The sequence below is a fragment of the Pseudopipra pipra genome, chromosome 2 (genome assembly GCF_036250125.1).
Source record: "Pseudopipra pipra isolate bDixPip1 chromosome 2, bDixPip1.hap1, whole genome shotgun sequence".
Classification (NCBI taxonomy): Eukaryota; Metazoa; Chordata; class Aves; order Passeriformes; family Pipridae; genus Pseudopipra; species Pseudopipra pipra.
Genome location: NC_087550.1, coordinates 50,889,180 through 50,907,937, shown reverse-complemented (window position 1 = coordinate 50,907,937; position 18,758 = coordinate 50,889,180). Strand labels below are relative to the sequence as shown.

The 18,758-nt window shown below is 33.9% G+C and overlaps 1 protein-coding gene across 11 annotated transcripts in view; it reads right to left on the bottom strand.

The window, feature by feature from the left end:
* Window positions 1-18,758, bottom strand: part of NBEA (neurobeachin) — a 473,951-nt gene that overhangs the window by 253,861 nt on the left and 201,332 nt on the right. For all 11 annotated transcript variants that reach the window (XM_064645536.1, XM_064645533.1, XM_064645538.1 and 8 more), the window contains one exon: window positions 18,066-18,193. In XM_064645536.1, the coding sequence (XP_064501606.1) occupies window positions 18,066-18,193 (128 nt within the window). The remainder of the gene's footprint in view (window positions 1-18,065; window positions 18,194-18,758) is intronic.

Here is an 18,758-nt window from a genome sequence, read left to right as displayed (position 1 = left end):
TAAAATCATCTAGACATTGATATCATGCTTTAGGGCATGAAAACACTTTGTTTGTGTTATGAAAATGGTAAATGCAAAAATAAAAAACTCAAGTAAGGACTAAATAAGAGGCTGAAAAGCAAACTGATGTGCTTTAAATAGGTTTCTACCAACACGAATTAGAGACAAAAGCACTCCTACATAATGGCACGTATATTTATTTTGGCCACTGGATAAATACGCTTTTGTGCCCATTTTGCTAACAAGCCCATCCTTATTTTATAGTAACACAGAACAAGCTGTAAGAAGCTACTAGGATTACATTCTATCAGATATATGTGCAGACAGTTAATGAAATAAGAGGCAGATGTGCAAAGCTCATTTAGGGAGACAATTGCTGTAATTGATCAGCTATTCTTATGCCTAAGTGCTAGAAGATCAGAAAGATTAATGAGATACTCATCACCTGCAAGCTACCTCCACTGTTTGAAAGCTGACAAAGAAAATCCAAACAGAAGACTGAACTCTACAGTTAAACCAATGCAGGTAGCACAGATATATCAAATATTTCATCATAGAATGTTGTCTGGTGTATTATGAATTCATCTTATATTTTGTAAAACTAAAAAAAAAAAAAAAATTACCTTTCTGTCATCAAAATCAAATCTCAGGTGTACTAAAGCATGACTAAGGCAAAATAATGCTCTTGGAAACGTATCCCCATGCTACAATCTTCTAAATTTGTACATGCTTTTACTTCTGATTTTACATCGAAAGAACAAATGTATCCAGAATAAGCACCATACACAGTTATGGAAAAACCAACTAAATTACATAAAAATGATTATGCACCAGCAGTAATTTCTTTGCATCTTCACCAAGTTTTCAAAAAGAAAACCTGATGCAATTATATCCCTTACAGAGAAACACAAAAATTATTAGTTTATGCCAAAATTAATTTAATTAGAAGTTCTTAACTGTCAAAGACAGCTGGCGTTTTTACACTACCTGTGTAGCCTCAAAGAATATAAAAAAGTTTGGAGTGTGGACCAAAACAAACATGCCCAAAATGGCACAAAACTAGAATAAATACTCATGATTATCATCCAGAAAACAATGATGATCCAGTCCTAATAACACAAAGCTGTAGACATGAGAAAACATAACTCTGTTTGAAGGAAGTCATAATTAACTCAGTGCAAAATTATATATTTACAATAATAAGAATTTTTATATAATCTCTCTGACTTTTAATAGCTTAATGACTCTACAGGTTCAAGTAAACTGGTCATCTGACCTAAAATTGATGTCTTATCACTATTTCTCTGGACATTACTTGATAATTTTTGTATATCACATCTAATCAACTGCAAGCTTGGATGCAGCATTCCAGCATTGGAAAGGAGAATTAAATTCCTTCTGCTGAAATTCATGAAAAGAAAGAGAAGGATACAGAGCTGACAACCAGTTAGCATGTCAGCAGGCCCATTAGTTGTAACCAGTTCTGTAATTGCCTGATGAAACAACCCATTGATAATAGCCATTAATACCTCTCATAAAAACGACATTCTAAGAGGCTATTTTTCATGTCCAAAAGAAACAAATAACTATCTTAGAGACTGTAGCACTTTTCACATATGAAAATACAGAGTGAGATAGCAAAGCCTCATAAAGGAAGTTCACGGTGTCAAAGATGTTTGCCTCAGTCTATAGCATAAATTAAGCGTGCAGCACTCTGGCTATAAAAAAGCAGAACTGGGAGTAGCCCAGACAGAAAATGGGGAATCCCACACATCTTGATGGGTATGAGAAAAGAAATAGAAACAGAAATACTTTCTATTCATCTTTAAATACTCATACCGTAAATTCCTTAAAGTAAAACAGAATACAGAAATGTGAAACATTCATAGCAGGGCCACCACTTCACATTATAAGTTTTTTACTTATCCGCCCCCTAATCCCACTTCAGAGACTCCTTCCAGTCAAACCACAAGGGAAAGTGTGTGCCCTCCATTATATGCTTCATTTCCTCCCCCATAGCTGCTAAGGGTTCTATTGTGCTTCTTCCCATTTTCACTTGTTTCTGACTGCGCAGATAATATTTGAAATAAATAACGATTTTTTTACTGTTACGTAAAACATAATTAATCTTCAAAGTCTACTTTCAGAGCTGTTGTGCAGTCAATAGCAGAGAATGACAGAAACAGATCAGACCTAATGGAGGACAGATCCATTTCTGCCTATTAGGAAAACCTGTCAAAATGTAATCTCTGGTTTATGAAGATCCCACATCATCAAAAGCTGTAGGAGTAAGTTAAGCAAGAATCACAATCCCTGTCCTGTTTAACTTTTCCTTCATAGACCAGAAATAATTTTAATGCTCTTTTGGTTTTTAAATTTGTGCCATCCTGTCTTCTAGGAGTCCAACTTGTGTGAATTGCCTCACTGCTTTTGGCATGGCAGAGGAATTAAAATAATTTCCTTCAGTAGACAGTCTATATTCTAACAGGCAAAAATTAAAAAAAAAGGGATAGAAGAAGTTCTGTTCCCATTTTACAGACAAAAGAGAACACAAAATGGTTAAGGTATCTTCATAAAATCAAATTGAATTTGTAGTATAAATCAGAATAAATATCAATTTTCTAATTAATTTGCTAAGTCCCAAATGCATTATAACTGCATTTATTCTTCCTCTCTCTGTTTTACAGGATTCAACAAGAGATTTTTAGCATGTGCAAAATTTTATTAGTTTTAACATAATAAGAAAAAAAAGATAAAAACCTTTGAAAAATAATGGCTCTGATTGAAGAGAGCACACAAATTTTCAGTTCTCTTCCCCCTCCTTAACTCTAATGAGAAAAAGTATTCACAACTCAAACTAAAACTGTTGCCTGCATTCTTCAGCTGCAGATAAGTTCTTCCTATACCATCTGTACCAAATGCCATTAAGGAAGCTAATGTAATTACTAAAATACAAGTGGATATTTCCTGCATACAGCGAGGTTAAAAAGGTCACTGTTTAACTGAATGGAGTACGTGCTTTTTACAGTGGCTGTTCTCAGTACTTTTCTTCATGGTCTATTCTCAGTCCATTAAATATAGCCATCAAAATTCAGGAATTTGATGGCAACAATGACCACATATATGGATGCAAAAACTGGGAGCATCAAGTGCATGACCTTGGCTAATCTGGAATAAATGATGTATGCCTGCCAATTATCTTGAAATGCTCTGGTTTACTTGACTTCTTTTTCAGTGTTCTTCTGTTGGCCCAAAGACATGATAATTATTTCTTTTCACTATGACTTATTAATGTCTAAAAAAAGATTAATTTCAGCTATACTGTTTTAGTCATGACTGTGGCATTAATGAACTCATGGGTTCAAAACCTCCAACTCACCATGTTGAACTAGTCAGCATGAATTTCCATTTTGAAGAAATGTAATGTAGGCTGATAAAATCAATTTTTAAAAAAATCCTTATGAAATAAGATCATGGGTTTGAACTCCTTTTTATTATTATTAATACAATGTGTGTATGAGTCTAACTTAATACCACCACAATTTCATCTGGTATTTATCAAGGTTTGCCTGCATTTTCTTTCAATGATTTTACTTTGTGTCAACTTAAACCCTTATTGGAACTGGAATCAATTGTAATATTAGCAAAAACAAAAGTTAAATGCTTTTACAGCTCATGTTCAACTAAGAAAAAAAGATGCAATTAACAAAACTTTAGAACCTGCAGAAATCTTTCACTCAATTATAGCTTCTTCTTATCTGAAAAATCTCAGGTATGGCTAAATAAAAAGTTTGAGAAAGTTTAATCCATTTAACCCAGTTCACAGAGAAAACTTAGTCTTTATTATTCTTGTATAGCATGTCATCAAAACTACGGAAGCTTTGTATAGAAACGAAAAGCTTATGAAAAAATAAACACATGCTGTTATATCCATTATTTTATTAACATGAAAGTGTGTTAAAGATACCTAGAAATGAGCAAAAGGACCTTAAACTAGAAAAAACAGAAAATCAGAAAACACTAAAATTCTCCTTTGTATTTTTTTAAGGTAAGCTAATTTTTATTTCCTAGTGATATAGTCCTCATCTACTTTAAACAAAACTATATTGTTTCAAATCGTTCACTATAATTATGGGTAACTCATACTGTGATATCCCTGTGATATTCAGTTACTTCTGTGCCATGAGACAGAATAGGTATATTCTTCCAGTAATTACCACTCACAAATTGTGTTTTCATTTTTGATAGACTATTCCCTTATACTTTTTTCAGCATTTGTTAGAAATGGCACAACAAAGTTCAAGGACATTTCACACTGATGACAGAAACTAAAGCACATTTTGGCTGTGAAAGTACTAGGGAAAAAGTGATGGTGACATTTTGGTTGGAAATGTGAGTTTTCCTTAATACTTATTTGTTCTTTCTAACCATGTTTCTTCTGCCAGCAAAATCCGGTAAATGATTCCTTGAAATATCTTTCTAAATTCAACTTAATATCAAAGAAATAACCTTGGATTCCTTTTTTGACCATTAAAATTATTTGGATAATTTAAATCCACATTATTCCCTCTCTTCCATAGGCTGTCACTCAGAGAAAACTAGATTGAACTTAATATTTTTAATCAATTATCAAATTGCTATTGAGTTCCCTACAGATCTGAAAAGAGAGAGTATGGAGAGAAAATATAAAGATAGGTGAAAGTAAATGCCAAGTATGTAAAATTTATTCTGAAACAACAGATGTTCTTATTCCAAGCAAAGCAATTATTAGGGGAAAAAAAAAAGATGACTGTTAACAGAATGTAAAGTTTTGCAAGATTACACTCAAAATTAGTTTTAGAACCATACATATGTCACATATTTTGTAGACATTTAAATTACACTAATGGTCTTAATTTACGAAAAGCATATTTAAGAGTCGAAGAAAGTCTGCAGATGGAAATCACAGCCAGGTTGCAAAATAATTACAACTTTGCTTTTACTAGATGAAAGAAAACACTATTTCAAAGAACATAACTCACTAAAATAACAAAGTCATGGTTATGGATTTAACAATCCCTTCAGCAGCCTTGACTGACATTACCACCAACTCTAGGGACCATGAAGGATGGCTGTATTAGTACTCCAGACAATTCTTTGTATGTGTAGATCTCCTTTACAGAACAGAAGAGTGACATAGAAAAACACAGTGAATGTGAATTTGACTCAGTGCTTTTTAGTTCATCAAGACAGTTATAATTCTTAAAGGATTTTTTTATGATGAAAGACACTGCCCAACACAGCAATATTCTTTGTATCTGGTACCTGGAAATCTAGGAAAGGTATCATCCAAGATATTAAATGAAATACTTTAAAGATATTATCAGAAATCTTTAGGACCCACATCTTAAGATAAACACCTCAAATAAACAGTGACAGATCAACAAAACCCTCCAGATTTTAATCTGATCAAACCCAACTCAAATGGCTCAGCCCTTTTAGTCAAATTTGTAAAATAAAACAGATCTTATTACTAGGATAATATTTAAAAGAATAAGAATGTTATGTAACGGTTTCTTGAATTATTTTATTTTAGAGAAAACCTATACTTCTTCACCACTGCAGTTACTAAAAAGGAATCTAAATGCGGACTAAAAAACATCCAGATGGAATCAGAGAATGGCAAAAACCCTTGAGAGTATACCCACAGAGAGAGGATTTATTATAATGTATACATGATTTAGTTTTTAAAATTACAGACTTTCATACTGTAATCCCATGAGCTGTAATGATATTGACAAAACTGATGCTGGTGCCACAGTACTCTGAAGAGTCCAGTCCTATGCAAACCTGTGGATTTTTTGACAATTTTCCATTAGTGTAATGGGATGCAGAAATCTTCATTCATCAAATGAGAAGGAGATCATTTCATCTATAAAATAAAAGCCACTTGCACTGTTCAGTTTAATACAGTTTAATATTTCCAAAACTGATCCAGTTTTTCATTTAATGCCTGTGGTAATTTTTTATTTGGCCAGTGGTCCACTGGAATTTACTCAATATATGCATTTGTGTTTCCCTGTCACTCTCATAAAACAGTATTTCTTTGGTCAGATCTCTTTCCAAATATCTGGTTTGACACAGTGAAATAAGATGCTTATCCAATTGCTATACTAGAACCTAAAATTTACATCAATCTATCATGCATCAATTGAAAAATTGTTCTGATCAGCATTAATAACACAAAAATATTATTTTCATATAAAAGAATTTAACACAAATGTTAGTTACAGGAAAACAATTCCCTGTTAAATTTAGGTAAAGCATTTTTTTTAATGCTATTATAATTATTATTTGCTAAATTTAATTTTTAAATGAAATGTATTTCCTTCTCCTAAAATCCTCTTCTAGAGTTTGGGTGAAAACATCCAAACCAGAGATTACAATGCACTGCAGTTGATCAAATTAAAATATCTCTAATCTTGAAAATGTCTGTAAAATTGAACCACTGCTTTTCTGTTGAAGTGTACTTCAGTTTCTGGTAGACTTGAGTAACTTATAAACATTTTATTTCTGCAGAAGCCTGGAAGAACTAAAAAAACCCAACCTACAATTAACAGGTTCTAGAAAATCCAAACCTCTTATTTATCTAGAAAGAATCTCAATGAAAAGCATTTCATTTTTTCCCCCATACCCAACAGTCCACTGTGAAAATCAAAAGATGATCAGGAAAGTCTTCTCATTTTCCTATTTATACTAAGAAATTATTCAAATAAGTGGCTTAAAGTTTTGAATAAATTTCTGCCACAGCTGCTGCCCAGGATATTTTATTTCAATTGAAGAAATAAATAATAAAAAAAAAAAAGATAATGGGCAAAGACCTTCAAAAGTTAATTTAAAATGCAAAAATTTAAAAGATTTTTCAAATTTTGTCATGTATTATTTTCCCAGGATGTCATTTCTTTCCTGATCAAGCTGTTAAGTTTATGATTAAATTTGTAGAAAAATTACTATACGGAAACAAGTGATACCAAAGAAATATTCACATATTCAAGAAATTGCCACATATTCAATACATCTGGAAAAATGCAGCTGTTCTGAGATTTTATATTCTACTGATCCCTCAAAATTTTCTCATTTAAATGAAGAAAAATCTACCCCTCCTTTCTATTTTTTTCTGTGTCCTTCACCTCCTTTCAAATCTATGTTACAGGAAATACATTTTCGAAGTTTTACCTCAACAGTAAATTATTTTTAAAGAACTATACGAGCAGAAATAAGAATATTAATTTCACTCACTGACAAAAGCAAATGTTTATATTTCATACCTTCACTACACCTATGGTGCTTTCTCCTCATCTCAAGAACCTTTTCCAATTATTTCTAAAGCTGTCAAAAGTGATACCCTGGGCAAATTGATCATAGGTATGACCTCAGGAATATCATTATTTCTGGAATTACTCAATGTTATATTTTCCTTAGGTATGAATTTTTATTTTTACTCCTGAAGTTTATCAACTTTTTCTTAGCTTCAGTCTATAAGTTTTTTCCTATTTGACACCCTGTTTTCTGCACTTATTTATTCTTTTTTTTTCTCTCCTCTTTTTGTAAACATCTGAATTGCCTTTTGTTTTCTTCTTTCTACTATTTCCTTCTAGTTCTTTATTATATTCTTTCCTAGTATTAGGGGAGGTACTATCATCATGGCATGACACAACTGAAACGTGTGTGGTGAATGATAAAAAAGGATGGTGAGAAAAGGTTAAGCTGCACAGCAATAAACCCACTTACTCTTTACTGGTCCTCCTTACTTCCTTATGGCAACCGTGGGGCCACACTGAGTGAACCAGTGCAGCCACAAATGGGAAGTATAACAGAACTTCACAGAGCTCATGCAAGTTCCTAAATTTCTAAGGTCAAGATGATCATTATTTTAACTAGGTGTGATCTCCTGGATAGCAAAACTAATTTTTGTATCTAGTTGAGCAAACTGTTGGTAAACTAATATTTTTTTTATATGATAAATGTTTTCTGAGAATTCGATAACAAAGAAGAAAAATATCTCCCTTTCCAAGGTGAACTTTGATGACCTTATTTGGCAGCCATCAGATCTTACTCCTAACCTGAAGCCCTACTGACAAATGGTAATCATTCCGAAACAGTGTCTCTCAAAACAAAGAAACATACCACAGTCATAGATCTCTTGAAATAACTTGTATTTCTCATGTTTCAGTTTTCTTTATTTACTTGACAGTAACATTGTTATGGACTCTCCCTAGACCTGCTTTGACATCACTTTGCCGTCTTAATTTGACATATCACAACTGTCTCTGTTGTATGACAAGTTCTTTCAGCATGAGGGTTTCTCATTGCAAGAAAATTTTCAGACAACAAGTATAAAGAGACCAAATCATAAAACTCCATACACCATCAAACAAAAATAAGATATAAGAGAATAGATGTTTAGCAGGTTGGAGAGGTTTTTTTTGAGGGGCATAAAATTTAACATAAAGCTACGCTGAACACAGTAAAGATATAGTATCTTAGTTCTTGCAAAAACAATCCCAGGCCTGAACGGAGTCTGTTAATATATAGATAAATCAAGCTTGATGGTTCGTTAACATTTATGTTATAATTAACATTTTTTTCCTATCAAAAAGGGCTCTATAAACAAATATTTTTTCAAGATTCAAGTAATGAATCTTAAAAATCTCAAGTGAATCTTGAGAATCTCTAGTGAATCTCAAGTAGTTTCTCAAGTTAAGTCCAGAGTTTGTGTGCAATATTCCTTTTCTAACCCTTGAAAAATTTGTCACTAATTAAAATGTTTTTTTCTGCATCATAAGAACAGGTGATAAGTAGACACAGAGTTAAGGAATATACAAGGAAAAACTGTGACCAGCCCCAGTGAGATGAATTTTGTAAATAACTTGTACATAGAGCTCAGGCTGCATGGAGAAAGATCATTAGACTATTCATGAGAAATACATCTTTCAGGGCAAAACATGATACAGAGATGTCATTTGCACTCTATAGATTATCACAGCTAGGTAGTTCTCTGGAAAATATTCCCGGTATAATAAAGTAGATTGATTCCACTTTTAAGCCTTTAGAGGACAAGGGGTGGGGCAAACACCAGCCTAACTGTTTCAAGTCCAAAATCAGGCAGAGTCCCCTGCTGAGTTCTGAATGATGAATTAAGTGGAATAAGAACCAGAGAACCTCTGCCTGTGGGGAGCTTCAGTCTCAGCATGAACATCCTGTAGATACTGAATACCTTTTTGGCATACCACCTCGTTTTTCTTTGGACCTGGACAGTGGAGGAGAAAGTAATAAGGGGGGAAAAGGTGGCTGTTCTCAAAAAAAATAAATTTTACAACTTAGTCCAGTGTTACCATACAGCACTGCTGTATACCTGATATGATGAGTCCACCTACAGGTTGTGTTACAGTAGTGCCTGTACATGTTAAGAACTTTCTCCAGAATCTTTTAAAAATTATTTCCTCGAAATAACTTTAAATAGGTCTCTTGCTACCTTTTTTTTATTGTTGTGGTAGGAAAACTTACTAAAAAGTAAATTACTTTCCAGTAAAGCTGAAAGTTAGAAGAAGAAGAAAGACAGAAGGACACCTGACCTGGATGGTATTACAACAAAGATGGACTATGAAGATATCAGAGAGGGTATTCTTCTAGAGTTCTAAGGCAAAAAGACCAGTCTTTTCCAGGCCTTATGGTTTGAAACTGGAATACAGGCTACTAGTTTGAAAAAGAAACTTGTGAGAAAGTGGTTAATACTGCTGAAGGTAAGTGGGACACAAGGATCACAACTAACTCCTTTTCTTGCTCTTTAAAGGCTCTAGTATTTTTGTATTTTCTTATGTGCTTTAAAAGAACAGCAATTGGCACTCTTTGGTTTCTAATAATAAAATTTTTATAGTAGCACTTTCAACAGTTATATAGTAACTTCAAACATCTAGTGGATTATATATTTTCAAGGATGACTTTCAGAGCTTCTTTCCAGTAAACTGACTACTTTACAGTTACCAGCTTTTGCTTTCCTAAGTTCATTTATTTATTATTATTTTTATATAATAAAAATATAGGAGAGAGCTGCACTCTCCTAACTGAACTTTCCAATTAGTCTCACATTTTCAGTAATTATTTTTCTTCATTGGCAATGCAAAAGAACAACACCAATTTCTGTTTAATGGGAACACCGTAAGTTTTGGCTTGTAAAGATATCTTGATTATTAATCAATGTAATAATGATAATATAATCAACAACATATAATCTGAGTGCCAGCAATTTCTACTCTTAAGTTACACTGGGACCACACAAGTCAAAGACAGAGGAGAGGGCATGAGCAGTTAACCTCTGTTCCATAGTCTAATACATCTTAGTAAGTGTCCAACTCATTAGACAGGGATCGAGTGGCTCATATGTGTAATTAATTATTGGCAGGTTTACTTTCAAAAAGGTGCCAGATGCTATGCATTTCCTAGTTGCTATCTGGATCTCTGAACTATAATGTTTCCTGCCATGTTAAACATCTGTTCAGAACATACTTCTGCACACAGGAACTTCAGTAAATCAAGAGTTAAATCTTCAAAATCAAATGTATGTGTATCCTCTTTCTGGTGTTTGTAATGATATCCCTTTAAAGGTGTCATAAAGGAATACTGTGTGAAAGAAAAATGTTCTGTAACTGGTGTTGGGGTCATTATAGTTTGAAGATTTCAATGTGGATAAATAACAGAGACTTCTTTTTTGGCACCTGCTCTTCAGTTCTCCTCTGAATTGGCATCTGTCTTGTCACTACTAGCATACTCTGAAAAACCATGGAAGATGCAAAGCTTTGAACCTTGACTGTGCTGGAGCATCTGTAGATAAATAGGCAGATTTGAATATCCACTTAACACTTCAGCATTTCTTTGTTCCTATCATACAGACTTTTGGAAAACTAGTGTTGTTTTCTGTCTCTGTGTGTATCTGACTCATTGACACTTTTAGTAAAACCCATGAGCAGTTCCAAAGTGTGAGCAGAAACATGAGCACACTGTGGAGCCTGTCATTAAGATACCATGAGCTAATCATACCAATTATAGAAAGAGAATTTCTTACAACAAATTTCTGACATGGTTATAAATCGCAGTTTGAAATTCATTAACATTTTTTCCTGTTTATGAATGGATTACAACATGTGTGGGCAGGATTTCAATCAGCAGCAGTATTTTAAATTATATCCATTGGAGGATTTCATGCCCTGTTTCAAAATGACCCATTGTTTTCCTCATGAAAAAAACCTAATCTTGCCAATTACTTGCAGAAATTCATAAAGTAAAAAAGGAAAATATATAAACTTTACACTTACTGAAGAAAATCATTATCTGTAATTCATTATTGTTCCAACCTCTTTATCTAAACAGGGCTTATTTTCAGGCAGTAGTGTGATTTCTCTGAGATCTTTTTGTGACTGTTTACAGAGAAGATAAAAAGAAATTTATGAATAGGAATTCTACTAGCATAAATTCAGGAAACCTCTTACAGAAGACTAGGTCAGGAAATTCACTGGATTTATCTGCACTGTGCCAAATATCTAGCATCACTCCTTCCTAGACAGAAAAGAAGGTATACTGAGACACCCAGGGCACATGGAAAGGAAAGACTGGGATGTGGCAGGGCAGAGAAGAAATACATTATGAACTCCTTAGCCTTGAAAACAAATTCAGAGTTCCCAACTCCATGAGATTCCTTATCCTGATTTAACAGAGTGATCATGTCCAGGGAGACACACATAGAAAATGACAATAGCCTGACCTCTCTGCAGAGTTTTAACATTCACCTTGATTTCTAAAAGGGATTCTCTGATGTCTAATAGGGTTGAGTTCTACCACTCTCTCAGTCTCCCATTATCAATTGCTTTCCTGTTCCTTATGCTGCAATACCCATAGTATTGTACCAATACAGTATATTACACAGCTGCAAATAAATTGGAAGAGATTTTTTTGAAGTTACTATTCAGTTTTCCATTTCTTCACTAAATGTTGATGGTATACCCCAAACAACAGTGCAGAGCAAATAATGAATCTGATTAAGAAACACACATGTAACTATTGCCTCACCCAAGAAATTATAGGGTATCTTTTCTTTAAACAGATATTTTTATTTGTGAATACTGTGTAAAAATCGCATCTTTTAAGCAACCTCTGTTAAACTGGCTGAAACGGGTCAACACGTTGAAAAGTTATCAAGAGTTAAAGGCTGATCCTCCTCACTCAATGTGATCAACACTGGCCATCTTTGATGCCTCAAGGGAAGAGGATATATTCCCAACTGCATCTACAGTTAAGATGCAGTCAACTGCAGAACAAGGAAAAAAAACCACTCTTTTTATTGATTTCTGCAGGTGGCTAGCTGGCACTGACGTACACCTGTCTATGACCATGTGAACAGATGCAGTGATGGCAATGTTAAGGCAAATTAGGGTTAATGCAGTCTATCATTCCTTGCAGGATATGGCACAGAGAAAATGGGGGTTCACAGGCTCCAAACCCACAAAGAAGTTCGAAACCATCCTGCAAACACATGACATTTTTCCTCTTGAGAAGCCGGCTTGAAGACTCCATTTAGAAAGAATGTTTAAAACATCATAAAGACTACAAGTAACATTGATCACAACACTTGAGGGTAAGCCCTATTGAAGTTTTCCATTATATTTACCCTCATTAGGCATTCTGTTGGTAGAAAGGCTAAGACATCCTGTAGTATTTAACTTCTTTTTATCTCTTCTCTTTGGTATATTGAACAAATCAAACTCTTTACATTGTACTTTGTGGATTTTATCTCCCTTCCATCAATCACTCTTGTGCCCTTCTCTTTTGTTCTCTCTGCAATGTGTACGTATCACTCTTGAAGTGCTGACTACAGAACCAGATAGTAGGAGTTTTACTGAAGTTGTGCACAGAAATGAAATCACCTCTTCATCTTAGGCATTGTACAAATCTTTGTTGCCTCAGCACTGAGCTAAGAAAGCCAGGTATCCCAATTATTTTGGTAATCCGTACGTTGTTTGCGTGATTTTATTTGTTAGCTCCTACCCTGCAGGTATATTCTATGTTCTTTGCTCCTAAAAACTGGACTCAGCCTCTGAGTGTGTTGAAATCTGGCTTTTTTGACATATGTCTCCAATGGAATGCCTTTGCTTCTCATTTTGTATATCTCCATCTAAGCACTTAGTTTTGCCAGTAACAATTCTGCACAGTAATAAAGACTGTTAATAAAAATAGCAAAATAGGATCAAAAAGTTGGTTATAGAAATTTCAGGAATATGAATATCTTAAGGTTTCATTTGCATGCTCTTAATTCCAGCTAATACAAATTTTAAAATAATAACATTATTTATTTATTCCTTTCCCCTCTTACTTGATAATATCTATTAATTTATTTCTTTTGTTCAGAATGTTGGCTACATGCTGTGCTGCAGACTGGTAGAGCAATTACAATTACCATGAGTCTAATTAGTTGAAAGAAAGCATGCCTGGACACACAAACAAAAATATTTTGGATGTGGCAGAGTGAGATAAAAGAATGAGAGAATCATATGTACAGGAGAAAAAAAGTTCTGCAAAAGCATGCATTTCCCTACGTTATAGCAGCTGTGCTCCTGAGCACAATGCAAAGGTTCTGAAAAGTTTCTTAGAGAAACCAAGGGCCATGTTAAGCACCAAAAAAGTAACTGTTCCCCAGAAAGGGATATTTCCAGATTACCACAGAATCTTAGGAAAATGGGATATTTCCAGATTACCACAGTATCTTAGGAAAATGGTTGCCCTGGTTTTCCTAATGCAAAACTCAGTATTGTTCAAGGAAATAAGAAACTAATCACAATATTGATAGATGCTACAGTGATGTCACACTTGTCTTTTAAAGCAGTGTCATTTAGCACTCAAGTTCTATCCGTGGTTTCAAAAGGAATGTTTTGGGCAATTTTTCAATTGTTTCAAGAAGCCTCCTGTCAAACAACATTCAAAGCTAGTCCATCAGCACTTCTACTGAATATTTTCACAGGGCCATGTGGTGAGTTAATGAGGAGAAACAGATTCTGCTCCTATCAGTGCAAAACCATTCCCTGTTTCATTTGATTCGAACTGTGCGTGTATTAGAAACATATCAAATGTAAGCCAAAGAATTCGTAAGACCTCTTTTGGAGAAGGGCTACCTGGCTACCCAGCTAATGATATAGGAAAATAAAATCATTGGTGATGTTTGTTTGGTATCTTACTAAAGAGAAGGGAAAGCATTCGATGTGACTATGTTTCAGTGGTGGACCTATTCTTACAGTTCAAGACACTCCAAGAATAGCTGTAGTGAAAATATTTTTACCCATCTGTGCTTGACAAGAAGAGGATATAGCTTTTCTTTAGTCTACAGATCAGATTACATTTGCCTGTAACATTTTCGCCTAAAAGCTAGAATGTTGTAATGCACTTTACATGGAGGGAATTTGCAGACCATATGGAAACCAGAGTTAGTGAAAACATATCTGTGCAAGTGTTAAATGGAACTCCACAATGAGCACTGCTAAGCTCAAATATGTGACCTACACATATTGCATGTTTGTTTCCAATTAATTTCTATATGGACGATTTTAACCTTTGCAACTTCTGTTCTCTGAGGCATTGAAAGAACCTCAGTTGATGAACCACAGCAGTGTTGGGCTGGTTCTGGTACACTCTGTTTGAAGCTATTTGCATTCAATTGCAAATCAGTCCTTTTTAAGCCATCGGTGAGGATATTTTCCACTTTAAAAATATTCTCAAAACTTGATGAAACATTTGAAATTCAGTTGAGTGTGATACATTTGGAGAAAAAACTGGTTTTGGAAAAAGGAGCAAGTAACTATTTTATTAATTAGTAATTTAGTCATTTTAGTAAGTAAATACGTGACTCCTCATCTATATATTTACCAATAAATATATTCTGCCATGTCAGATTACTACTTGATAGGGTTCCTCTGCTACCAGTCACATTTGGGAATTTACATGAACAAACAAGAAAAATTAACAATTTTGAGTATGAGTGGTCTTAGTTTTTGGTCTAGACTAACCAGATCATTGCAGCCTATTCATTTCAATTCTAATCAAAGCTTAAGAAGCCACTTACATATTAAGTATAATTTACTCAAGCAATAAATCAGCCAGTCTTCCATGGCACAGAATGATGATACAAGCTAAAGGAAGATGAAGTGGCAGGATATGACTGCAAGATTTTTCACCAAAATTTGACGCAGCTGAACTACTACAAAAAGGTGAAATCATAACTAAGTTATACGCACATTTCCAAAAATATATTAACAATACCTATCTTAAAGCATCAGACATTCTGGAAAGTTTGCATAATTAACCTGTTTTAGAAGAATTAAAATTAATTTTGTTCTCTGTTCCATTTTATTTTGTGCTCTCCAGTGTGCAAAACCTCAGCTACAAAAGTGTGGATATTCTTACCAATTCTGAAAATTATTTAGTATTTCTTACACATACATGTACAAGAGCACTAGAGAGGGCTTCAGGAAAAAGCACATGCCATTGAGGATGCCTGACAGTGTTCAGATTTTAATAAAATCTGATAGGAAAGACTTCATACCATAAGGAGGTTTTGAAAAACAGCAAAGGAGGGAAGGTATTACTATGTGTCGAGCTTGAATAATCAGAAAAAAAGGACATGCTTCAGAGAACACAACAGATAGTTACTTTTTTAATAGTGATCAATTTGAAAAACAGACAGTGCCTTAAGACTTAATTATATAAAGTTTATTTGCTCCTTTTTGATTGTTATAACTAAAATCTTTACATATAAAGCAACAAATTAAACTATTTCATATAAAACTGTCACGCTAATTACTGCTTGCCAGTTAAAAAAAAACAAATTTCAATTATCAAAGCCCCACTGGATTTCACGTATTTTGAATAACGTCACTTAAAACCTGTTTTGTAGAGTCATTACCTGGAGAGCACTTTCAAGTACTTCAAGGACCACCACTGGCTTTCAGTAAGCAATGACAGGAAATTTCTCAAAGTAAATCAGGTATCAGACTAGGAGAGAATTTAGAATTCTCTTTTAAATTCAGTTCAGTTGAGATCAAGGGTCTCATACAGGCAATGAAGAAAGAAAATTTGAGAAGTATACAATGACTAAAAAAGCATCTCTATGAATTCTTTGCTATGAAGTAAAAAAGCAAAACTATTTCATAGGGAGTAAACAGAAATTCAAGTCCTACAATGTAAAAATCTATGATGTGCTTAGATTTTTTTCTGTACAGATTATTATTTCAATATCTTGGAAGAAAGGACTAGTTTTTACAAATAAGGAATGAGAGAGATGATTGAAAAGGTTAGATATAAGATTAAGGAAACGTGATGCAGAGGACACTACTTGTTTTGGAACTTGGTGTTTGGTTTGTAAACAGTGTTTTCTGAGACCGAACTGGGAGGCTGAGTCATAGATGGGGCAAAATCTGGAATGGCACTCCAAGTGGTTATCAGAAGCATGCTACAGCCAACGTAACATGTTTTCTCTGGATAGGCACTGAGATAAAATACTGCTGTACAGTTGTGAGGTTCCTGTGGCCTCTAGCTTTTCATTCTTTGTTATATCCTGGGAACTGTTGTAGCCTTGTTCATGCTATGAATCTGACCAAAAGACAAAATTAGAACAGCACTGATGAAGAATTTTTTTAATCTATAAATAAACTCAGGTGAGACCAAGACAATTTTAGTTGTATTGTATAAAAACTATAGTACCATTAATCAATTGCCAAATGGTAAAGGATAATGCAAGGATAATGCAACCAACTTCACAAAGAGATTTAAGAATGTAATCCATCAAATATCTTACAGTCATCCCAATGTGCATCTCAGACCATTAACTTCAGGTGTCATTAAGTGAGAAGTGCAACTTACTCACAGCTATAAAATTAACAGTATAAAATACCTGAAACTTCTGTGAATTACTACACCATTCCTTGGTATTATTAAATAATAGTATTATTAAACAATAAGAAGACAAAAAAAGAAAAGGCTCTTTAGAAGATTTCAGTTACAAGCTGCAAATATTTCTAGTAACAAGGGCCAACATTGTGAGGAGTAATAACTGAGTCCATAGAAAAACTGTACACTAATGTTTACATAAAACATACGAATAATAGAAAGGGTTTTGAAATTTGAACACAAAGCTTTATTTTCTTCCGTGTAGATCTTCACATATTATAAACCTTGCCTTAATGAGACTTTTTCTCTCAATAAAAAGCACTACTGTGTGTAAGAACAATCCTGGAAGGAAAAAGTTTACTTGGCAGAATATATTCCTCTGACTATACGATGTGGGAGCAGTGCATGCTCATTCAAATTCTGCCTTCACTGTTTTAACTGCATTAGTAGTGATTCATTACTTTCTGCATGAGATTTCCATATTTGGACTTTCTGCATAATTTCTGCATTACTTGCTGCTTCATTTGTGAGGCAAATTTTCTAACTATGAAGTATTAAAGACAACAAATAAAAGCCCTAAAAAATCCTTGAAGGTGTTCAAGGATACTTTTCTTTAAAAGTCTTCACTTTTTATTCCCCTCTAGGGACAACTCTTTATCTGTCTGTGTGAATCAAACAAACCTACCTCAGGAACTAACATCCCTAACAAATACAGATACATTCATAAATAATGTTGGAGCAGGGTCTTCCTTTTACTTTCTCCTAACGGAATTGATTATACTTTTTAATTGTATTTTTCACTATTTTCTCAAAGTCAGGCTGAAGCACTGAATTATTCTGAAGAGGGAAAGGCAAACTACAGAGAGGTTTTTGCATTCTAAGCTACAGGATGTGTCTTTGCAGAGCAATCTCAAGGAAAAAGGGGTTCCAAAATTATCACTTTTAATTTCTTTGAATGAAATGAAATGCAAGGAATTGAAATCACAACATATTAAGAACCGATTATTTATCAAAAATAGTTACATAAAGTCTAGTGAAACTGAAAAATTGTTCATATCAGAAGACTAATAGTTAAAATAATATAATCTTAGAAACAGTACCTTCAATCAATAGCTCTTGTCCATGACTGCCCAACAATGTTCGGGACAGGAAAGGGGCAAAATCAACAAAAATTTCTCGCAGGAGAGGGGCCACTTTTTCTAAGGCTCTTTCAAGCTTTGCAGTGATACTGTGAAAAAACAGAGACCATTATTAGAAGAATATTTCATAATAGAAGTTAAAAAATTATTTCAAATCATACCTGTTTTTAAAAGTTGCTGTAAGCTTCTTCAGAAAAGAGGATGATCATAATTTGTTTAAACGTTACAGTTATTAAATGGCTTTAAGTAAATGGAAATACCATGTCAGCAGTGTGTTACCCTCATAAATTCTACAGCATTTGCAGAGTACTCCAGAACAAGTAAAATTTTTACTCTCATTTTCAAACATGATAAGAATGCCAGATATTCAAATAAAGTCTATTTCACCTATCTCAGCTTATCCACATCTCATAATTTTATATACATTTGAAAGCTTGAAAAGAGAGCTCTTTTATTCACCCGAAATAATCACAAGCAATTTGCTTTTTTGTTCATTTAGTATTGCAAGGAAGTATCTGAGAAAGCATTCTAGCAGATATCAAGAGAACCAATATACTTTTCTTCAACTTTGAGGGAAAATGATCGCTTTGCCTTGGCATTTATATTTCTCTGCCTGATGAGACTCTTTGAAGCACGGTATGGTCCTTAATTTCT